At 40.3% G+C, this 23,762-nt stretch overlaps 2 protein-coding genes across 2 annotated transcripts; both read right to left on the bottom strand.

Annotated features, from left to right (window-relative positions):
• Positions 1–323: 323 nt before the first annotated feature.
• On the bottom strand, positions 324–3,810 carry phpt1 (phosphohistidine phosphatase 1). The gene is made up of 3 exons (XM_069705540.1): positions 3,444–3,810; positions 2,027–2,154; positions 324–1,954 (listed from the first exon to the last, which is right to left on the bottom strand). Exons 1-3 carry the CDS (start codon positions 3,607–3,609, stop codon positions 1,862–1,864), a joined length of 387 nt encoding a protein of 128 aa, XP_069561641.1. The 5' UTR covers positions 3,610–3,810; the 3' UTR covers positions 324–1,861.
• A 568-nt stretch (positions 3,811–4,378) lies between these two features.
• entpd2b (ectonucleoside triphosphate diphosphohydrolase 2b) lies at positions 4,379–22,041 on the bottom strand. The gene is made up of 9 exons (XM_069705526.1): positions 21,524–22,041; positions 16,387–16,504; positions 14,151–14,301; positions 11,283–11,442; positions 10,821–11,048; positions 8,380–8,649; positions 6,679–6,798; positions 6,439–6,573; positions 4,379–6,331 (listed from the first exon to the last, which is right to left on the bottom strand). Exons 1-9 carry the CDS (start codon positions 21,626–21,628, stop codon positions 6,116–6,118), a joined length of 1,503 nt encoding a protein of 500 aa, XP_069561627.1. The 5' UTR covers positions 21,629–22,041; the 3' UTR covers positions 4,379–6,115.
• Positions 22,042–23,762: the final 1,721 nt, after the last annotated feature.

Raw genomic sequence — 23,762 nt, 5'->3', positions numbered from 1 at the left:
TAATCCCAGGAGGGAATTTAGTTTAGTCTCAGTCTGATGCTGCAAACATGCAGAGTCGTCACAACTGACAAAACAATACAATTCCATCTCAGAACTGTTCAGGTATTATTTCTACATCATTACAAGTTAAAAAAAAAATTTTTTTTTGCCTTATTACATTTTTTTTTTTATGGTTTATGTTACAGTAACATTTGCTTGAACTACACTTGATTTTCAACACATTCACTTCATAAGCAGGAGGATCAATGTTTTCTCTCAGAAGATTTTTAGCCTCCCTCCAAAAGTGACGAAACACACCCAATTACACTCCACAGCTGGCGGGATTTACAGTTGCATCTTGTTTTTTATTTGACACGTTGAAATCCAAACGTTAAGAGGTCCTACATGCGAGGTCCTATGTAAGCCCAAAACCGCTAAGCTTGCATTTATTTTTTGTACGTGATTATCTCAAGAATATAAGTTATTTCATTATCACGAGAAAATAACAGGACAATTTCTCGAGATAATGAATCTTTTTTTGGGGTCAAAATCACAGGATCATTGTGGAGAGTTGAAAATGAACATCTGGTTCATTTGATCACACCTGATTTCAGCGCTCAACATCGATGTCATGAATGTTTGCGGAGGATTTATAACATGACAGATACCTGGATGTGTTTCGGCCATTTCTTGAAGGCAAAATAACAGGAAGTGGCAAAAAAAAAGAAGTGTTTTCAGGTTTAGTTCAGGCCTAACTATTCTGTGGATAAAAAACAAATATAATTTCAATTTAAATAACTTGCTAGTAATAACCTACAAAACCGCTGTGAAATTGTTGGTGGGTATAACGAGGCTAACTGTTGTCCCCTGCTTGGTCTTTGTGCTAAACTAGGCTAAATTAAGAAGTTCCTCACCTCTCAAACTCATTGTAGCGATTTTTTTTTTTTCAGGAAACAGTTTATAGCTAAAACTTTAATGTTTTCATTCAGTTTAATGTATTGCAATTATCTTGTTTCCTGTCATAAGATGTACCTGTTTTTAGTGACAGTCAACTCAAGTTAGCGACTCGCTGAGCACTTAGCTGCTGCAGAGTTTTCTCAGGAACTAACCGAGACTAAAAAGATGGGAAAGGGGAGTAAATACTGGAATAACATCCGCCTAACGGCTCCAAACATTGCTTAAATCATGCATAACTTTATCTTCTCACAGTTTATCACGATTTCAAAATACTTCAGCACACCGGGTATCTTCAAGAGCAACAAGTTCATTTGCTTTTATCTTCCCACATTAAGGTCACATCAGTCAGCAGTTTACAGTTCAGATGAGTGGAACGCAGTCGCTGTAAAAAAATAAGATAAGCAGCGACATGAGGTGTTTTCGAGTTGTTTGCTGTGCAGTGGAGGAACGCAGATTTCAGGAGGCATTTATGAAACATACATCACCACATAAGACTCACTTTGCAACATCTCAAGTGATGAGGTCAAATCTACGAGGCGGTGTGACTCAACAAGTCAGTGAGTGATCGTCCTTCTGCAAAACTGTCAGCCAACATGTTTCCACCACCTCAATTGCAAATGACATTACGGTAGGCTTGCGTTGGTTTTAGATGTAAATAGAGTACAAATGTGAAAAACAACATCATGAGCTTATTTCTTTACGAAATTTGTTGCATTAAAAAAACATTAAAAAAAAAACCACTCCAGTAATTCGTCTGATCATCCGTGTGAGTCAGTCTTGGATAAATAACGTGGTTTCAAAATGTTCCCTATCAGACTCAAGGATTTTTAATGGTGCGTTCTGCCTGCTAACGAGGGGTTTCACAAAATAACTGTGTCAGTCCGGGATTAAAAGGAAATCCAGCAGCAGCTGCTCTCAGCTCATTTCAGTAGCCTTCATTGTCCCAGGTCACCTCGTAGTCTGGATACAGAGTCTTCAGTTTCTCAGTGGTCACTGCATGGTTTGCTCTTCCAAATCCCTGCAATGAAAAGTAGAATATCAATGTTCCAAATAAGAAAAATCAAATTATTTTTTTTCTCCACACACTTACCATGGAGTAGCCATAGACGTGGATCTTCTTGTCCTGGGGGTCGTGTTTGATCCTCCCTCCTCCGATACACTCACAGTCCAGGTGGCCGTCCTTCTCCAGCTCCTCTGAAACCCTCTCATAGATATCAGCTACAAGAAGGAGATGCAGACAATACAAATTCAAAACGGTCAATAGATACATATTTGTAAAAAAAAAACCAACAACAACTGGGACTTGGAGTTGTTCAAAAAGTCTTTTATTCCTAATCATAAATGACTGCTCATGGCGTAGATGTGCTGACTCCAGTTTTCAGGAGGCTGATCACCTGTTAAACCTGACTTTCCGAATGCAATCATAAAGAGGGCACAAATCTTAATTTTGGGCACGTTGAAGGCTGTAGTCTGTACTGACAGGTGTTTCTAATACCTCCTCATCAATATCACAGGAGCAAGACACACAGCAAGAGACACAAAATAACGTGTGGCGCTTTGAAGGTGAACTACAACGCTCAGGAAAAAAAAAAAAAAAAAAGATCCAGTTGTCCTTTGACTCCCTGAAATAGGACTTTAAGGTGACTCCAAGGTCAAGATGTACACACAGTCAAGTGACCCAGACAGGAGTGGAGGTCAGCACGGGGAGAAAGTGGACAGCAGCGGAGGCCGGGAAGCAAGGAGAGTCACGGCAACACTGTGGTGTCCTGGTGGTAACGTCGAGGAGGAGCAGGCCCGGGGGAGACATCCCCTATTTCAAAACGACAAGGACGAGGGGAAAGACAGGTGGAGGTTGGATCAGGATGACGTGAGGGCAGTGGTGAAGGATGAGAGGGAAGCTGCAGGTATAAACCAGCAGGGAGTCTGGTCAGGGTGAAAGTCTCGGGGGCAGATCTCCCGCAGGTAGAAACGCAGAGCATCAAGTTCCTGATTCTGGCGGTGCACGATGTCCTTCAAACCTTTTCAGCCGGTGCAAACCGTGACAACCAGAGGAACCATGAGGCACATCTCTACATCAGGTTCTGCTGAAAAGCTTTGTGGCCAACTCGGCATCAAGGAGGAGAACCATCAAGAATGTCACCTGAGGCAGCGGAAAGATCCTGGAGATGGCTCTGGATTAAAAACAAGGACACCCATGAGGAGAGGCGAAGGTTACCTGGGGGTGGGGGGGGGGGGGGGACATGGGTCACCTGGAAGAGGGTGTCTGACGCTGAAAAGACCCGAAACACCCAATGATCCCATAATGACACCTCCTCGAGATGTGTTCAGGTGCATCTGATGACGTAGGTATTTTACGAAACAGAATCCACCCCTGAAATAATAATAACGCTAGTGTGTGTGTGTGTGTGTGTGTGTGACGTGTTTCGTGGTGCCCCCCAGGGTTGGTGCCCCCCAGGGTTGGTGCCCCCCAGGGTTGGTGCCCCCCAGGGTTGGTGCCCGTGACTCACCGTGGTACTCTGCCCAGCCGTATCCTCGGACTATATCCACACCCGAGTCGTCCCCCTCCTCTCGGCTGTGAACCCGGATCAGGACGTACTTGAACACTCCGGACGGGTCGATGTCCGCCTGCGGTATGTTGGCCATGAGAGCTGCCGCCCTCGTCTGTGTGCACATCTCCACGCTCGTCAGCAGCCACACCAACAAACCGACCAACAAACCAAATGTTCGGGTCTTCTCGACGGGCTCCGTATCTGTCTGCGCAGGAAAGCCCGACAGCTCGGCGGGTTATCGGTGTTGTAATGTAAAGTAGTATCAGATCAACAGAAAGCTTGTTCTGTTTTCACGCTTTCGCCGCCATGATGCAGCCAGTTCACTTCCGGTACTAGCCTTCAAAATAAATGTTAACGCAATATAGAAGTATTTAAATTCTGTTTATGGTGTGTGTGTGTGTGTGTGTGTGTGTGTGTGTGTGTGTGTGTGTGTGTGTGTGTGTGTGTGTGTGTGTGTGTAGGGGGGCCGGGGTTTGTCCCTTGCTCGTATTCCCTTCACTGCATTACTTCCTTAACTGATGCAAAGTAATACGTGAATTCATAATCTATTGTTATATTATTATTCTCTTTCTATTTTTTTTTTTTAGCATATCTACCCTAACCTGTTCCATAATGTGTAATATTTTCTGAATTGTTGTGTCGCCAATTACAATTGTTCCCATTTACTTAAGTAGGACAATTAATATTGCAAATCATCTTCCAGAAAAAAAGTTTTAAATTAAACAAATATTAGCTCTTATTCTGAAGGCAAAGCAATGATACCGGAAGCTATCAGAGCGAGTTCCGTTTTTTTTGTAAAATCAAGCACTCTGGTACTTGTAATCCAAAAGAATCAATTAAGGACGCATAATTAGGCTATAAAATCACCCAGATACAGTGGATTCCCCGTAAAAAAAAATAAACAAAAACAATTTATTTCATTATGGGGTAGGAAGGAAAACAACACGAGAGAAAATTCTTAACTTATTAGCATTTGATGAAAATGTCAGAATGTATACAAAATCTTTTTAATCAACTATCACAGTTTTTTTTCATTGTGCACTGATTGAAAGAGTTAAAGGCAACACATAGACTGCATCAACTGTCATAATCCTTTCTTAGTTTTCTACAAAACAAAAATCAACATGTGGAGCTTTAATGGATCTGAAACATCTTAAGAAGTTCATGACAAAGTCGCTCAGACACTGAGTTGCTACTCTGAGAATCCTTATTAAGTCCAGGCCCAGCTGTGTCAAGAGTTGCCTTTGCCCTTTTCCATGAACACACATTGTTGTTGGAATGTCTGCACACTATGTTCCTGCATCAACCTTCAATCATAATGTCCACAACCATTTTTGCAAGGTCAGCTAGAGTTTATGTTTTTACCAAAGACTATAATGCACAGGAGATAGGAGTAATAAAAGCAACACAATTAATATGTAATCCATTGCAATACAGCAGGCTTTACCATTTTCATGGAGCAAAATACAGTATGTTTTACAATATAATACAATGCAGTCCATCAGATTAAAAAAATTATAACCGAGCTGAATAAAAACTTGTCAGACGGCATGTCAACTGAAACTGTAAAGATTGAATTATATTCCATTACCTGCAGGTGTAATTTATTCTGCGTGGGGTGTAGTGTAGGCATTTTGTGCACTCTGGGCTTAAATTGATATTTTATCAATTCAAAATATGTCCTCTATTTGAAATTCCTAAAGTAAATTAGTAAATGCACAACTAAAACCTGCATTTGTGTAAAAAAAATAAAAAAAATAACAATAAGGTCTGTCAGTATATGTGTTTTGGCAGATCTGATTCAAGTTTTGTTTCATGCATCAATCTTTCTGAATTGTCAATGTGAATACTCAAATTTTAGCACTAAACCTAAACTTCTGTTGAGAAATATATTAATAATTATGTTTTTGATCATAAGAACCATTGTGGTAGTTTTTTAAGATGCTGCTTCAACGTACCCAGAAACGTTCTCGCAGCAAAACATTTTTATATGAAAATACCTGCTGTTCACCACATATGCACATTATTGACTGAAGTTCAAATCTGGCACCTGAAAAAAATATTTGACTTTCAGCAAAAATCTAAAACCCGGAATTATTTTACATTCCATTTACCCAGAAACTGGTTTGACTTTTCAAGAATAAAAAGATTACATTCAGACTTGCCTCCAGGGAGTGGTATGTTCTAGACAGTGTTTGGTCAGGGACACATTTCTCCTTCTGTTGGCTCTGTACTTCAGCACTTTGGGTTCCACATTTAAGTTCTGATTTATTATGAGCATGTTTACATTCACATTACTTAAAAAATGAAGGAGCTGTATTCATTTTTACACACATCTTTCCATTTTAGCTTACAGAAATGAACTGGTTAAGTAAACACATAAAATATAATACTTCCTGATTTTGTGTTAAACCCTTTGCTGTCGGTAAATATGCAGTGCATTGTCTGAGTTTAGGATGATTGTTCTGCTGCATTACAGCTTCAGATTGGAGGACTATATTAAAAGCACATTACATGTCAACATCCCTAAAATTCAAACTCATATTCAGCCCTTTAATAATTGTATCAGACTCTAGGTGCTGGAGCACACAGCCAAAACATACCACTGTCCAGCTGCTTAGTTGCAGTGTCTAGATGGTGCTTTCACTGCCTCCTTTATTCTTTCCGCCATGAGCTCGAAGTAGGACGAAGAGCAGGACTGCAGCGAGAAGCAGGACAAAGAGGAAGAGGAGCGTTCCCCACGCCCCCAGGGTCAGACCCTTCCTCAGCCCTACTCTCTCTGCCGGCAGCAGATTACTCAAACTCAGCATGTAGCCCAAGGCCCAACCCACCGAGGTGTCTCCAGCCTGCAGGATCAGGAGCAACACATCGACGTTAAGAATATATTTCATATTCTTTCATTTACTAGCAAATAAGCATTAAAGTCATATTTTTTTTATGAGGAATCTGTCACCTTCTTCTGGAACAAAACGCGTGGGAACGACTTGTCATCAAAGCCGTATCCTCTCATCATGAGAATCTTGACGAACACAGAGAGGGCGCAGTAGTCCTGCAAACGAGACTTCAGCTCTGGAGCGAGAAGCGACATCTGGAACAGCAGGAAGAATGTGATCAAATACAATAAACAATTCACCTGCCTGGATATGTGACCTTCCAGAATTGGATGTTATCAATGAACAGAGAAGAAGATTACCTGAGTGAAACTCATTCTGCACACTCTTTTGGCCGCCTCCTCCAGATGTACCGGAGTACTCACACTGATCCCTGTGGCTCGCTGCAGGAAGGAGTGCGTGTAGAAGAAAGCAGAGAACGCCTGGCAACAGAGAAAGGGGACAAAATACGAAACTTTGATAACGCACAACAATAAAGCCTTTTTTTTCCCTGCACTGTAAGGCCTTGTTCTTAATCTGCTGTGTAGCCTGCTGTGAGCTGTCACCGCTTCTTTAATTTTCTGGGCAGTATTCAGATGTTTAATTACAATTCAAAGGTGCTTTGAAGAGAGACTTTCTAAATATCATCCATAGGGTGCTGAGATTCCAACAAAACAAATGTGGTACAAAGAGTAGGTTTGTGTGGGATGATGTGGGACACGTACCAATGCTGAGAGGTAGTCTAAAACTTTCATACGTATATCCAACTTATAACATAAGAAAAAAATGTATTTTGCGGTTTACTGGTTAGGCCTTTAGCATGTGAAGGACTAAACAGATATATTGTATTTGACTGCAACTTTCCGAACCACAACGTGAAGTAAATACAGTAAAAAGAAGCTAAAGTTTAATTGTAAATGGTGTCATGTGTCCGAGCTTACCACCATGGTCGGCAGACCTGGGTTGTGAGTACTGAACAGTTATTTCAGCTACTGTTTCTTCATCTGTCTGGCAATTGTCTTTTGGTTTCAGAGGGAATGTTTTTGTTGTAGTTGAATTTCCAGGTTTTAGAAAAGCGTCTGTCCTGCAGTGCTGCTGTTTGAAAACTAGAGCCAATCAAATGTGGGACATCATCTCCATATGTGGGACACAGGACAAGGGATAAAAAGTGCTGTGCAGTGCCACATGAAGAGGGACACGTGGTAATCCTACACTACATTTCAGAATGAAAACTTGTCCTCCGTTACATCCATAAGAAAGATGTACAGCAGTTACTTTGCATGAGAAGACATAAAGCCTCTATCAGTAGGCTACATTCTTTTGACGCACCACCCTGATGTGCATATTTTCCCTGATTTACATGGTTGAATGGGTCCTTCTTTTTATTTTGACATTTGTGTACATAATACATGTGCTTGAGTACATTTTTAATGTAGGACTCGTCCACAGGGGGGTTATGTGGTGGATTTATTATCAGCTGGAAACAAAAAAAAATGTCCATTAGTCTTCGCTGGTTGCCTGGCAACTGATCCCAGTCAAGATATCCGGACAGATAACTGTCTTAAAACAGCAGTTTGGCATTGTTACAAGTCAGTTATGGTAAACAAACATGATGTAATGTGCTACTTACATTATGTTTAGTAGATTTCGTGAGCGTTGGACATACAGTAGCAGGTGTGCTGTTTACCCGTTTTCAGAGTTTGTGCTATGCAAAATGAACTGACTGCTGCTCTCTGTATATTTGACAGATGGACATGAGAGTAAAAACACAGCTCTCATCTAACTCCCCAGAGAGGGAATGAGCTCATTCTGCTCAAACATTTCATTTTTAAGTTTAGATTACCGCTGATCCAAATCTAAGCATCTCTAGTATTTTTATTAGTGTGAAATACAGGTTGCAAATTTGAAAAAAATTGGTAAAAAAAAAAAAAAAAAAAAAAAAAAAAGGTGTGCCAGGATCTTTTGTCTACAGGCTGACCTTTAGTGTGTAATGGCACCAGTGTGTTTCCTCCTGCTTTTCTTACCATGAAGCTTCCGGTGACATTTGGTTGGAAGACTTTGTCGAAGGAGCACTGGGAGAAGGGACAGCTGTCGAAGGAGAAGAGCTTGGACACGTTACCCAGACACTGGTCGTAGTGTCCACTGCCATGTACTGTCACAGTGGCCTGAGGGTCGTAGGAGCTGGGTTTGTACTTGGCTGTGCACGGGGAGTCGAATATGCTGTTCAGCTTTAATATCCTGCTGTGGCTTGCAGGGTAGCAGGGGTGAGTGATTGACCCCGAGTAACCCTGAGACTGAGAGAGACAGACGGAGACATAGAGAGAGGGTTGAGACAATGATTGTAAAATGTTGTCTTCAATAATACAATAATTAGAACCAAGACAGTATTAAACTGTCAAATTGTATTGGAAGAGTTTAGTTTATGATGCATCAATATGTTGTTTTATAAGAAACATGGCACTGCAGTAAAAGGCCCAAAAATATTGTGTTGTATACTTTTGTCCACCAGAGTGCACTAAATTGTAAAATATCCTGCTCAGTAAGTTAGTTCATCACCTCTTTGATAAGAAACTTTAAAGGATCTTTATACAAAATGTTTGTTAATGCATCCACGCGTGTGTTTACTCATTTCGGGAATTGTTTTCATGCAACCTATTATAAATGTGTGTGAGTTTACAATCAGATACCTCCATGATGTTAAAAACTATAAATCAAAATTACATAAAGACATATGTTTTGCTTCACTACAGCACTGAAAATGTCTGAAGTGCACAGCTTTGGTAAAAAAAAAAAGTATTGCACTACATCATCGTGCTCTGCAAAAATCCCCCAGAAGATCCACTTGGGGGGGAATTAGAAGCTGAGAGAGGAAGAGAGGAAGAGAGCTCTCTAGCGTTCCTTTTTTTTTTCTCAGTTCTGCAAAACAATGAAAGGTGTTTCATAGAATGCACTGGTCCCAACAATAGCATCTCTAAAGCATCATTGATGCACACGTTTTGGAGTTGTATTAGTTTGTCAACTTACTGGAGAAATACCTTTCAAACTTTATCAAAAGGTATTTGTTACAAGTGTTGATTTACAGATTTTGGTGTTAAAAGATTCCGATGTAGTGAAAATTAAAACAACGTGATAACATTTGTCAGACTGCCAGCACAAAGGTGATTTTTTGTTGTTGTTGTCCATACAGGCTGGATAAGAGAAGTGATCACTAAGAATAAAAGTAAATACGATTTATACTTAAAGGGCAGGAGGGTAAATTCGACAAAGTTTCATTAGCTTTTAGAGATCACTTTGATCAATCAGACCAGAAACTAAAAGATGTTCACTATCAGCTTTTGTACTGTGTATCTGCTTCCTTCTTCTCCCTAATAAAAAATACGGTTTCCTCAAAAACAGTATTGTTTTTAACCCTCTGGGGTTTTAGCTTCTAATCTCTTACTTTGTAAAAAAAAATAATATATAAATTCAATATTGTAAGATACAAGCAGGTGACTCACATTTTTTCAGCACAACCTGAGCATCTTGAATATGTGTGCTACTGTAATGTCACATGATATGATAAAACAAGTTAATATGCAAAACTGCAATTTGAATAGAAAAATTGTCGGTGTGTTTGGTCTCTTTAAACTTGTAACCCAAGGCCTCCACTTAATAAACATCAGTATCAGCTAAATACTTTTCCAGACATTCACAACTGGAGAGACCCCAGAGGGTTAAATCAAAATTACTTTTTTTTAATTACTTATTTATTAGTTTTCATTTTTCCCTCTTATTTATTTTGTTTTCTTAAGTTGTGTAAAACCTGTGTTGTATCGTGTAAAGTTTTAATTTAATTATTCTATTTTATTCTATTTATTGTATATACTGTGCATTTTTATATTTAATATTTTACTGTTATTTTATTGCTTTCCTGTACCTATATTGCTGCTGTAGCGAAAAAAACAAAAATTCCCCTTGTGATCTATCTATCTATCTATCTATCTATCTATCTATCTATCTATCTATCTATCTATCTATCTATCTGTCTGTCTGTCTGTCTGTCTGTCTGTCTGTCTGTCTGTCTGTCTGTCTGTCTGTCTGTCTGTCTGTCTGTCTGTCTGTCTGTCTGTCTGTCTGTCTGTCTGTCTGTCTGTCTGTCTGTCTGTCTATCTATCTATCTATCTATCTATCTATCTATCTATCTATCTATCTATCTATCTATCTATCTATCCATCTATCTATCCATCTATCTATAATTGAATCACACATGTATACAATTACAAAGTAATATGTTCATTTATATTTTTGTCTCACTTAAAGCTGTAGTGGAGTCGTGCTACATCTTAACTAGAAAGTCTGGATATAATTTGTTTTAAATGCCGGAAGATGAGTTAATAATCTTTGGCACAATATCCTGACAACAGTCATGATGTGGTGGATGTTTCATTTTGCTTTCAGTGAGTGTGAATGCAGCATGTTACACTACCATCACGATGAGAGCCAGCAGTCTCTTGAGGAACTGGTCCTGCCCATAGCAGAGGAAGCTGTGTGTGTACAGAGAGTAGTCCTGGCCATAGAGACGCAGCTTCATCGCGTCTTGTTTGTCCTCTACTTCCTCCAGAGTAGCAAATGTTATCTGGGTGGACGCCCCGCCGAAATCAAGCGCTCCCACTGTGGGTCTTCCGGGGCTTAACCAGCGCCCCACAAAACCATACTGCAATGAAAAAAATGGGAAAAACTAAATCGGAATTTCAGGTTTGAGTTCATCCAAAATATCCTCAGTTGAAGCAGTGACTCTTTGTCATATTAAGTTGCTTCATGGCCCTGCTCAACTGCCCTCATCAGCCCTTTTCTGCTCTAAATTGAAGATTTCTAAATGTCATTTGACGAAAGTACAAATTCCTTCTGATTAAAACCTTCTGATACTCCTCATTGAAGTGTGGGTTACCTTAATGAAGTTCTCTAAGAGATAGTTGACGGTGACCCAGCCGTACGCTCCCTCCTCCTGACCTTTCAGTATGGTTGCTCCCCGGTAGTCAAAAGGGTACGACTGGATTATGTGGCCCACTTCTTCCAGAATCTCAGCTGACTGCTCCGGGCTGGAAAGACTGAAAAAAAAAAAGAATGTCATTTTACAAAAATGTTTACAGCTTTCATCAAGAAGAAGAAACATGAATACTTAATTGTGATTTTTACAAAACTTGCTTATTTCTAAATGTTTTACCAATTTAAACTTTATGTTTCACGCTGGACCACTAAACTGTAAAACTCCAGGGTGTCTTTCATAGAGATGCCACAGTAAAATCAGTTACATGTGTTTGCCTGCAGGACCCGATATGGCCGGCTACATCTCCATCTTTTGATCCTTAAATAGTTCCTTGAATTGTTTAAATGACAAGAACCTTTCCATGCTGCAATTTGTCTTTACCATCTCTAAAAACTTTTAAGACTCTTGTCACATCAAGGGCTTAAATGCATGCCCTATTCCCCCTCAACATGTCAATCAGATCAGTCCACAAAGATTTCTCTGGGCGGCAGTATAAGGACAACTCCATTCCTGTGGAGTAAAAAACACAGTAGATTGGGTTGTCCACTAATCAAAAGGTTGGTGGTTTGATCCCCAGTTCCTTCTGTCCACATGCCGAATATCCTCGGGCAAGACACTGATCCCAAGTTGCTCCTGATGGCGTACCATTGGTGTGTGAGTGTATTCCTGATGGCGAGCACATTGCATTGGCAGCTGAGCTCCATGTGTGTGTGAATGATTAAATGGGAAACTGTAAAGCGCTCTGAAAGCGCAAAGGTGATAAAGTGCTATAAAAGTACAGACCATTTACTTTGGCTCATTCTAAACTGTTTAGTAGTCATATTGCTATTAAGTTATGATGTTCTATAACATATAAAACTACAGTCTTTAAACACACATTTATGCTCATACTAGTCAAAAGAAAAACAGAAACAGATTAAACAGGATAAACGTTTAAATCAGGTATTTTCATGTACATTGTATGGAGTTACATCTGTGCCAACATTTCATAAGTGCAGAGGATCAAAGAGAAAAATTACTTTTAGATACGTTTGCATTGGACAAATGGTTTACATACGCACCTCCGACTGAGTGACTGGGTAGCTATTTTCTGCAGCATATTCACATAGTTCAACCACACATACTCATTTGAATACATCTAAACTATTCTCAGCTCCCTATTGTGGTGAAAGGGTAAAATCTGCTTTGCAGCTTTGCATTTGCAACACGAGTCATGCAAAACAAAAACAAAACAGGGTTACAACACACAATCTTAAATATATAGTTATATATCAAAAATGTGGTCATACCACCCAGCACGAGTATATTGTGCATTTCTTTTGTTTCGTGGTTAAGAGCAGTTCTCTTCTTCCTCTTGGTCTCCCTTAGTGGTTTCTTTGCAACAGTTCAACCATGATGGTCTGATTCAAACAGCCTCCTCAAAGCAGTCATAAACTGAGGCGCTGTTACTTTGCTATTTCTGAGGCTGGTGACTCTAATTAACTTCTCCTCTGCAGCAGAGGGAAGTCTCCGTTGTCCTTTCTGAGGCTGTCGTCATGAAAGACAGTTTTATTGCAGCGTTTGACAGCTTTTGTGACTGCCCTTGAAGAAACTTTCAAACTTCTTGAAATTTTCCAAACTGACTGACTTTCATGTCTTTGAATCATGATGCTCTGTTGATTCTCCGTACTTAGTAGAGCATTTCTTGGCATAATGGGGATTGCTACAGTTGTTGAGCAAGGCTATTTGCTTCATACCGACGCGTCCTTGGACAAACACAACTGAAAATAATCACCTGTTTATTGAAAATACTGGAGAATAACCAATACATCATGCATCCCTTTAATTTATATTCACTATGGATACAAATTTTAGTTTAATTTCTGTATAAAAAGAACAGCTTAAGACAGTCTAAGTATCAAACTAGGAAATGGAATCAAATGAAGATGAAGAATGAAAAAGAATAACAAAGTCACACGGAAGTTGGGGGCAGTTATCATGATGGCATCATGCGGGGCACACTCAGCAGCTGTGCATGCAGAGATTTACCTACAAACAAACACTCAAAACATATTTTCTGACCTCCCCTGAACGCAGCATTATTTGGCTAAAGTGAATCAGACGCAGCTCAGAGTTTTGGGGCATTTTAGTGTCATAAGTTCCCCCCCCCCCGGACGAGAGTGCCATGGTTCAGCAGACATGCGTCTCGTGTAGCCGCTTGTGATCGGACCTCACTTCCTCGCTCCATATGCAAATGAACACATGTAACGTCACGTAAATAAACAAATAAATAAAAAACATGAACACTTACAGAAATGAGAGAAGTCAAAGCAAAGGGCATTTAACAAAATGAGAATGAGAAAGCTGGTTGTAACAGTGGTGACTGCTATCTAGACGGTATGTTCTGTGAATGCAGTTGTTCATGCATACTATGATCCACATTATGGGTTATAGTATGCATGGATAAATGATGAAGTCCTTCTAGCAAATACGAGTTCCTGAATTTTGTGTAGATACGTTTTGCTGATTGTAGTGACATGAATGATCTGTAATTAATTCCAAGTAGCATTAAGGTGTCTGATAGCTGTTCAAGGGTGAAGCGGGGGACAGGGTTTGAATCTTTGAATCTTCAGTAATGTATTAATGTGAACTGACAAAGAAGCCAGCACTGTCATTGTCTTGACACCGTTGACGCCGTTAGACGGCATGACGTTTGGTAGACATTGCTCATCCTTAATAGAAACAAAACTAAACAAACACACACAGACAGACAGATACACACTGACTCACTGCAGAAGCCTCATGCCAGCGGTGGCTCCCAGGTACACTGGTGTGACCTGGTGTCTGTCTTTAGGGATGTCGTTCACCGCCTGGCCCAGACATGCCTCTAAGCTCTGCCCTGCAGCTCCTCGTTGGCCCGCATAGCTCGAGATCCCCCCACCTGAGTGAGAGATGATCAGGTTAAAAAAAAAAAACAGCCTGATGGCGTTATCAACTTGTAGATTCATGTTCTCAGGTTCACAATAAAAACCGCTGGCTGTTTTAACACAAAGTGTTATCATGATGCCAGTTGATGACACCTGTCACGACTACAAAGACTCGACCTAACTGTCAGTAAATATTGAAAATGAACCAATGAGGACGTATACTGCGCCATGGAATGGCCGTGGTGTTTGGCTTTGCAACTAAATACATGATGTTAATGTCAATAGAGGCTCATCAAAATGTGGTCTATTAAATGCTAGATGTTTATCACTTCGGGATAAACAGTCAGTGGCACTAATTCGCCACTCGTGTGCTATTAAACCGCAGTGCAAATAGGGGGTGCTATGAGATAACACCAGTCAAACATAACAGTGGAAAATTATGTGGAAATAGAGATGGAAATATGACATTTCTGTTCGTTTAAGTCAGCTGTTTCTATTCAGATAATTGGAAACCATTGTAATGATTATGTGAATAAATTGCGGTCAGCTGGCATAATTGTGGTCAGGCTTAGGTATATGCTACTTTTGTTTGCACAAAGACCCCTCAGCCAATCAGATCAGCAAAAAAACTCCATCTTCCTCCACAGTTGTTATAAAATGGAGGATTTGTGGCTGACAATGGGGGCACACAAGCATATCCGGTAATAAAAGCCACAGATTACGCGGCATAATTGTGAGTCAAATCCAGAAGAAACAGCGGCGAGGATTGTTTCAGAGATCAACCAGAATTACCAGATACAACTCCAAATAGGATCAACCGGTGTGGGTTCAGTGAGAGAGAGAGAGTGATACAGAGGAAACCATTCATAGGCTCAGAGAATAAGACAGCAAGGATTAAGAAGAGAACACGTGCAGAATGAGAGCAGCTTGAGAGATGTGTTATTTTCAGAGTCCTGATTGGAGTAACTTAGTGTAGAGATTGGACCAAGGGCACAGTAGAGCATGAAGGTGGGAACGTTAAGGTTGAGGTCTGTTTTTCTTGGGGCTACAATGGTGTAGTTGAACTTGTATTGGAAAGGATTTTTCAATGCAAACCAGAAGAGAAAATCAAAATCTTAGAATGACCCTACCATTGCTGTGACATAATAATATGGAGCACCTATGGGATGCCATTGAAAAGAAAATGTCATTTCTTTTGACTTTTTCAGCCCCTTTTACTTAGAAATGTTCTGTTGCCTGTTCGGAGACCGTTCCAGCAGAGCACAATAATGCACATGGAGCAATAATGTTTGTGATTAAGTATTCCAAGTTATGTTACATGTTGCTTGCTTGTTGAGAACATGCAACATCTGCACCTGTGTTGTGACCACTGGTACGTGAGTATTTTGAAATTTCAGCGTAACATTTTACGTCAAATTCAAGAAATCTGCAACAGAGACCCTTGAAAGGCTTCAGAGAACCTACAGCAATGAAGCAGTGAGGCAGGCAAGGTGTTTTGAGTGGTGTTTGCGTTTCAAGAGTGGAAGAACATCAAAGTCCAGGACAAAAGAAGGTGCGTCTGGTCAGGAGTGCGTCTGGTGGGCTTTCTTTGACACTCACAGGGTTGTGTATTCATCCCACAGTGTCAGACTGTCCACGCAGAGTTCTACTATGAGGTTCGAAGGCGTATGAGGGAAAACATAGCAATAGCAATCTACAACATGTGTTCATGTTCTCCAACATGAACACGACCACCGGGGCAATCGCCCCTCCCCTACGATTTTGCATCCTGTAACTCCCTTTTTGTGCCCCGAAAGATTTACACAAAATGCGATGTGTGCTCTCTGCTGAAGTCCACTGTGAAATTACAAATGCTCTACCACTGCTCACAAAAACATGTGGAACACAATGTTGATCAAGCCACGTAATTTGGAGTGCTTAGTCACAAAGGTTATTGCTTCCCTCTGCTCCCTGCACATCAGTGTGAAGTGCTCCATTGGCACACAACAGGAACAGTCTCTGAGATTTTTTTTTTTTTTTTTATCACACCTTGTACTCCAGTCCAGTAGTGTTTGAAATGGAAAGCATTGGTCTTTGTTAGCGAAAATGCTGATACTTACCCTTAACATGACATTCACTATGCTGGGTGACCACGCCTGTCCCATTATACTTGTCTGCTGGCCACTTGTATATGAGCAAAGCTGTGTGAGAAGATCCAGCATCCACCACGATCCCGTACTGCAGAGAGAAGAGGACGACGTAAAGAACAGTGAGTAGACAGCAAAACTTTGTCAAAAGATCCTTGTGGCGAGAGCTTTGAAAAGGGGGGAGTCCACTTCACATCATGAAAACCTTTTACGGTCGTGGATGTCTGACCTTAATTTATGTATCTGGAAGGCATCTGGCAGCAAAGTAGGTTAACTGGTAATGCTGATCTTCAAAGACAGCATTTTGGGCATTAAATCACAAGTGCACATTTGTGGAGGACAGACAGTCAGAACTTTAAGACATTTTAATGTGGCACAAATTCACCTTTATATGTATTTGAATTTGACTGAAAAAATTATTGACAAAATGGGATTTCATGAGACATTTTTGCCATCAATGTCACTTAAAACATTCTGTTCTGTTTTGTGTCCATGAACATCTTGGAAGTAAAATTTACACTGCTCATTATCAAAAGATAAATCACAAATCACTACAACTTCAGAAACTGGGAGAGAGTGTGTTGAAATAAAGCCTTGCAAAAAGGCATGTGACTGCCAATCCAGTAGACAAAGACAACACACACATACACACACAATCCACTTGCAGAAATAGAGGCAGCTGCACATCCTTTGAGAGTCATGCACTTGCAAACACAGCCTCTCAAACCAGTACCACAGGTGAACAGTAACATTAAGTGGACATGTTTCTCATTGTTCCTCATAATATTTCCTCATTACTGCTGTGCAGTCAGCTGTGAGGACTCGCTCTAACACTGACCAATAACATGCAGAGCTCTAATGGTCTGCTTTGTCCTTTCATTTGATGCACTACTGGAACTGTTGCGCTTGTCTCTCTGCAAAATGTTCCAAAATCCCTATGGTGACTGTTTTTTTGTGACTGGTCTCCCACATTGCTAGTCAGTGAAAGGGCAGATGCATTACACCGTAAAAGGAACTGTGGGATATGTAGCTGGTGACAGAAAAATGAGGAAGCAGAGGGAACCGGAGCTGGAGCTGACCTGTGTAAAAATCCTGCTCCGAATGCTAAAACAACACTCTGGTGCAGTGTCACATTTTCCATGTTTTAAAATAAATATAATTACAACGTCACTCTGTTCTAGCAATAGTGAACACATATTATTTCACTGTCTTATTTATTAACAGGTTGTGTATAATACCAAATATGCCAGTAAGTAGCCAATTAACATCAAACATACATTTTAGTACGCTGCCATGAGTGGTTGTAGTTGGATAAATTACCATGTACATGGATAGAATTTTCATTGCTTAGGAATTCATAAATAAACTAGAGATTTTATCAGCAACACAGACAGATTTGAAATAATTATGAAGGATTATTAATTTATTTGGATTTGGCTTTTTATTGTGTCATGGGACTTTAGAGGTGAACTTTTTCCCCCTTAAATACACCGCAGCATCTCTTCAGCTGGGCTATTTAAGGCCAGATATAAACGGGACCTGTAAAAAAACAAGACAGGCTATCTTGGGTGACAGAGCAACTCTTACGTGTAACACAGGTCTCTGGCTAGAATTGGGGGACGTTGCAGTTATACAGCTGCACAGTAATCATTGAGCTACCGAGACACTCTCAGAAATGCTTAATTCTCAACAAAGTTACAGCTACAGAGAGTATGCAGGATTAAAGAATATATTGGCGTTGTTCCTTCGTGGTTGACACCCTCAAACTATGACTGTGTACATTTATACCATACCAGTTGTTTGTGGGAGGAAACTGGAGTGCCCAGACAAAATCTGCTGAAACACCCTAACCTTTAAAACCAAACTAAATACTGAATATGGAAGTTTCTGTTGGTCTCTACCATTTCTCTCATTTTTTGCTCCTCCTGGAGACTGTGAATGGCCCTTTGCAGACATCTTTTATGATTCTCCATCTTCTGTTTCAGATAGTCAATCTCTTTAGAATTATTTGTGGTGGTCTTGGCTGAACAGAAGCAGGAGCAGCAGACCCCTGGGGCTGGAGCTGTTCCTGGACGTCCCCCACCTCTGCTGGAGAGCTCCTTGTCCATTTCCTCGGTGCTGCTGCTGCTTTCATGAAGCATGGCTGTCAGTGCTTCAAGCCTCTTTGTCATTGCCTCGATTTCCGTGTCCACGTTGAGGCTAAACTGCTCTATAATTAAAGGTGATTTAGTTTGGATCTGATTCTGATTTTGTTCTATTTCTTCTTCAGATACAATCAGTCTTCTCTCGGTTGTGTGTTTGCTACTTGTTGAAGTCACTTTCCAATGGTCTTGGTCACTTTGTGCTCCATCATAGATCAACATTCTACAGCAGTTTGAGTCCACGTTCCTAATTTAGGTATTGGAATAATAAGAATTCCTTTATTTATTTCTGCTGTATATTTCATTTCAAACCAAAGCCGCAAAGAGTGAAAAACATGAAATGTAAAAGACGACATATTAATTTAATCCTCCAGTGACATATATTAAAACTTTACAGCAGTTTGGGCGTTACGAGACATCATTTAGGATTAGAACTCCTCTAGCGGCTTTATAATACATCATGGATATGTTTGTTCTCTTTGTTACCTGAGACTTTGGCCGACAAGGAGCGGGAACTAAACATGTACGTAGTTTTTTTTTCAGTTTTGTTTTTAATAATGAAATGTTATAAATCCAAATTCCATGTACTTTATCATTTGACTTTATGGACTTACAATTGTTATTGATACAGTTCATGGGCACACATTCAACCAGCCCAGCTTGTAACAAAAGCAATGATATCAGTTACTTGCTTTTAACGGCAGCTAAACTTTTTTATATAGTGGGAGATCCGAGCCTGCAGGGAAATGAAGAAGGTGACCAAAACTACTGAGACTTAAACATTTACACCAAATACTGTGGATCAATAAAAAGCCACAAGTTAAAAGTGATTTTAAAAACGAGATTTCAGAGGATGGTGACGGAGCGGCCCTGTAACTGACCACGTGAGGAGCGGTCGAGGACACACACACACACACACACACACGGGGTTCATTCACACTGCAGACAAAGTACTCCGCTGGGAGAAGTCTACAGTCGTTTTAGCCTTCCTGGCAGATTGCCAAGGGTGCACACTTCCCAGAGCTTCCATTCAAACTGAGGCTGAGGCTAATCAGCTGTTTCATAAGATTGTAGTCGTGGGCAATGAGATGACAGCATTAGGATGCGGTTACGATTTATTAAAAGTACCATTTTTAATGTAACAATAGGTTTATCTAGAGCTATTGGTTGAGTTTGGGTGAGGATTAAATTAAAAAAAAAAATGTATGTTTTGTTTTTCTGCAGTAAGCAGATATGGGTCAACCTCAGGGTTGCGAAATCTGCACAATTGTGTCTGTTACATAATCAATTAGCCTGGTGGGAGGGGCTTTCTGCAATTAAAAGGGCCTCCCCAGGGTGGAGGTGTCAGTGCCAGTGTGGTGACAGATAAGGTAACAGCGACTTTGTTGCGATACTGTTTACTTATTATTATACGTTGTTGGTTTAAAGTTTGTTTTTTCTTCTCGCAAATGGTTAGCTTTTGTTGTTTGTTGGTTTTTCTATTTGTCAATATATTTTTGCCACTGACCTTCACTGGTCTGGGAGCCGAGCACATTAAACTCCACCGCCACTCTACCTACGACTACGCCATGTTTTGTGTTATCTAAAACGGGCTGATGCTGATCCCCATCACAAGGGTAGTATGTGACCTGCATTTGAGGAGAGGATCTCCAGCAGTCCTCTGGTTATAAGGAGTTTGAGTGTCACAACTGGACGCAGTATCGACCTTTCAAAACAGAAGCCTCGCCACACTACACTGAAAGTCAACGGGACCGTCCTCCACAGGGTCTTTATACGTCTCACCCGAATCAGACATGTGCCTTTTTTAAATAGTGGTGTGCCTTTTCTGCTGCCTCAGAATTTAAAAACAAGTTTGAAATGGAATTTTCTTTTCAAAATAGAATTTAAAATCCACTATATAATTCAAACCCATCCAGTAACTACTATTCATCTAGCTATTTCCTGTCCCCCGGGGGTGATGCTGTGATACAATAGTCTGACATCTAAATTCAACCTAAATAAATCCAAGCAATCCATAGGGAGTGTGAAAGATATATGCAAGGCATAACGGAAAACACCGAGTGTCAAAATTATTAATTTGAGCCCACAGATTATACAGTCGTGAACAGATGAGTCTTTTCCCATTACACATCCTGGGCTCCCTATAAATATGTGACAGATGAATAAGGTTAGGTAGGTAAGGTAGTTACTTTATTAATCCCTGAGGGGAAATGTTTTCGCTACAGCAGCATACAGGAAGCAATAAGATAATAATAGAATAATAGAAAGCAATAAAATAGCAGTAAAAATATAAAATGCACAGTATATACAGTACAGTATATACCTATATATATTATATACAAACAACCAAGAACACAGACAACAGTGTTATTGTTGTGTGATGGATTTTGCCAGAGGTGAGTTATTGTACAGTCTTATTGCGGTCGGCAGGAATGATCTCCTGTATCAGGAGTGATCTCCTGTATCAGGAGTGATCTCCTGTATCAGGAATGATCTCCTGTATCAGGAGTGATCTCCTGTATCAGGAATGATCTCCTGTATCAGGAATGATCTCCTGTATCAGGAATGATGTCCTGTATCTGTCCTTGTGACAGCGGAGCTGGAGGAGTCTTTTGGAGAAAGTGCTCCGCTGTCCCTGCAGCAGGTGGTTTTAGAGGGTGAAAATAAGATATCTTATTTATTATTGTCACTACTGGGCTTTTATATTAGCAGTTCAGGATCAAAGGCTGAGAAGAGAATATTAAACTACCCAGTGATTTCTGAAGATATGACAGGATGTAACCGAACTCAATGGGGACAACCACTAACCTACACAACTTGATCCACTTAGTATGTCACAGAATCCTTTAGCCTAACACATTTGTTTTTTTTCTCTCCCGGTTAGGGTTAGGCTCAGCGGAGCTTTGGTTACACACCATCCCAACAACTTAAAACACTGATCCAAAAATACCCAGTTGAACCGACCTTACCATGAACCCCGGTACCTCCTGGACGTCATCGGTGGGGATGGTGAGGAGCAGGATTGCAATAAATCCAAACGCCAGCAGCGCGATGGGGACGACAGGATGAGCCATGAAGTGAAAGTGAGAAGTGCAGCTCTTCTCTCTGCGCCTGCTGGAAATTCGAGCGTCGATTTAATAGCGGCCAAGTGAGAGAAGTGTCTGACGGCTTCCCGCTGGCCGGGCGTTATCACAGCTTGTGTTCACGCTTCACCTGTTGCCGCCTCCTGTTTTACATTTCACTTGAGATAGCGAAGTCTGACCTGGATTCAAGTTCCGCGCACAGCCATTGAGTCCTCCTCCATGAGCCCAAAACCTTCTCCCCCTATTCGTGAATGGAAACAGCTCCCAAGGCTACGACTGCCACGGAGGGAAAAAATGTTTCTCCTGTGACCAGAGCAGCTGAGAGGAGAACTCAGCGGCTCCTCTACACGCTGCAGCTTGATAGGGTGGAGCTACAAGTTAAACATTCCCTTGTTCATTTACAACAAAGGAGAAAAAAAGAAATAAATCACATGATTCATAATTATTGAGGGTTGAATGGACTTAGGTGGCCTGAACTGGCAGAAGTCCAGGTGGACTGAAGAACTGCAGAGCTGCTTGTTTTTCTCGTCCAGTATTTACATGTGAATGGGTGCAGCTTCAAACCTGACTTGCAAATTGTCCTCATTTAAATAACCGGATACAGAATGGAAATGAAGCTTTCACTAGAGGCCTATAACTTCTTTGTACAAGTACTTTTTAAAGTTTTTTTGTTGTTTTTTTTTGTTGTTGCTGAAATCCTGTTCTGACAGTGTCTAAATTGAAGAGAATATATAATGAGTTATTCGGAAGGAGTTACTGAATATTGCACTTGAACTATTCTTCATGTCAGTAACTATGACTGTTGTATCCTTCACAGTCAGTCAGATAAAATACAAAATAATGTAACTCATTATTTCCTCTGAGTTTATATAACTATGGAAATGAATTAGGCCTGATATAACTCCTCAATGTTAATGTATTACGCAATTAAACTACTGACTCACATCCAATGACTTTACTTCAACAGAGGGGATATTTGATATCATGACACATGTTGGATTAAGAGACTTGTAAATGGTTTATGTCTTTCCCAGGTCATTCACAAATACAGCGACAATCAGCTGGCAATAAAAAATGTGCCTGGCTGGAAGTAAAGTCCACACATAACTAGGTACAGCATAGAAGATCTAGCAGCATACAATGAGATATGTGAAATAGGCTAATACAAAGCAGAGCGGTTTGAAGCCAGTACAATATTTTATTAAAACCTCCCTGCCTGGTACATTTCTAACGTATGCATCATTATTTGATCAAACAATCCTGATGGCATCAGGGTCATTTATCAGACTATGGAAATATATATGTTTTTCCCACACTGAGCAGGACAATGACAAAAGGCTGATGCAGGTTTTGCTCATGTCATTCATGTCACATCAGTGTCTGTCACATTATGTTTGTCAGTTTATATTTAAATGCCATGTTTTTACATGTGGATCAGGAAAACAACCAATACACTGCTGTTATGGAATGTATTCATTAACAAGCCACTGCTGCAATAACAATATTAATGGAGAGGTAAAACCTCAAAAATGCTAAATATTAAATGTAAACTCTAATTGAATCAGAAAAAAACTGAAATGTGTACTAAAAATAGAGATAAACTTTCTGCATAAGGCTATAAATCTCAATGTCTTTAAAGGAGAGGGTTCAGACCAAGGCTCAAAATCTGGCTGTCATCCACAAGACCAGTAATCACTGAGAGTCACATTAATCTGTCTGACAGACTGTCTGCTGTAATCAAGACAGAGGGTCAATGGAGCAAAGCAAATGTCTCACCTGACAATATCCTGTTTCTTTGAAGTTGTGCAATGAATTGACAAAGACAGCCATGACCGCATTCATGATGACACCTATCATTTATATTAAACATTGACTGTGACAGTGGCGGTGTTGGTGCTATGGTTCATTCAGGGGTACCCTGGTATAATTTTAGCTGTTTAAAGGTCATATTACTGACCTTTATATGTGAGGGAGGCTTTGAAACGCAGGTTTTAAAATAGTCATACCAACAGCCACCTGCACTGCTGCTTTGTCTGCCATATCAAAGTTTTAGAGGAAAAACTCATCCCTTTATTCTTGAATAACAGGGTTGAATATGTGGAAGGGACATCACTCAAAATAACTG

Source organism: Brachyistius frenatus, unplaced genomic scaffold (genome assembly GCF_029030835.1).
Source record: "Brachyistius frenatus isolate BFR_SWC_R1_liver_20210118 unplaced genomic scaffold, ASM2903083v1 Contig_3, whole genome shotgun sequence".
NCBI classification, from domain to species: Eukaryota; Metazoa; Chordata; class Actinopteri; family Embiotocidae; genus Brachyistius; species Brachyistius frenatus.
Note: the sequence above shows the minus strand (reverse complement) of the source record. Positions and strands in the feature narration are given on the sequence as shown.

What these genes read in the sequence shown, in the direction of transcription:
- entpd2b (XM_069705526.1), bottom strand. Translation starts at nt 21,628, where the DNA reads ATGGCTCATCCTGTCGTCCCCATCGCGCTGCTGGCGTTTGGATTTATT. An exon ending in ATGTCACCGGAAGCTTCATG is followed by an intron (nt 6,799 to 8,379) that starts GTAAGAAAAGCA and finishes CTCTGTTGCCAG; the next exon opens with GCGTTCTCTGCTTTCTTCTA. An exon ending in GCGTTTTGTTCCAGAAGAAG is followed by an intron (nt 6,332 to 6,438) that starts GTGACAGATTCC and finishes CTGATCCTGCAG; the next exon opens with GCTGGAGACACCTCGGTGGG.
- phpt1 (XM_069705540.1), bottom strand. Translation starts at nt 3,609, where the DNA reads ATGTGCACACAGACGAGGGCGGCAGCTCTCATGGCCAACATACCGCAG. An exon ending in CGGCTGGGCAGAGTACCACG is followed by an intron (nt 2,155 to 3,443) that starts GTGAGTCACGGG and finishes TCCTTCTTGTAG; the next exon opens with CTGATATCTATGAGAGGGTT. An exon ending in ACGTCTATGGCTACTCCATG is followed by an intron (nt 1,955 to 2,026) that starts GTAAGTGTGTGG and finishes TTTTCATTGCAG; the next exon opens with GGATTTGGAAGAGCAAACCA.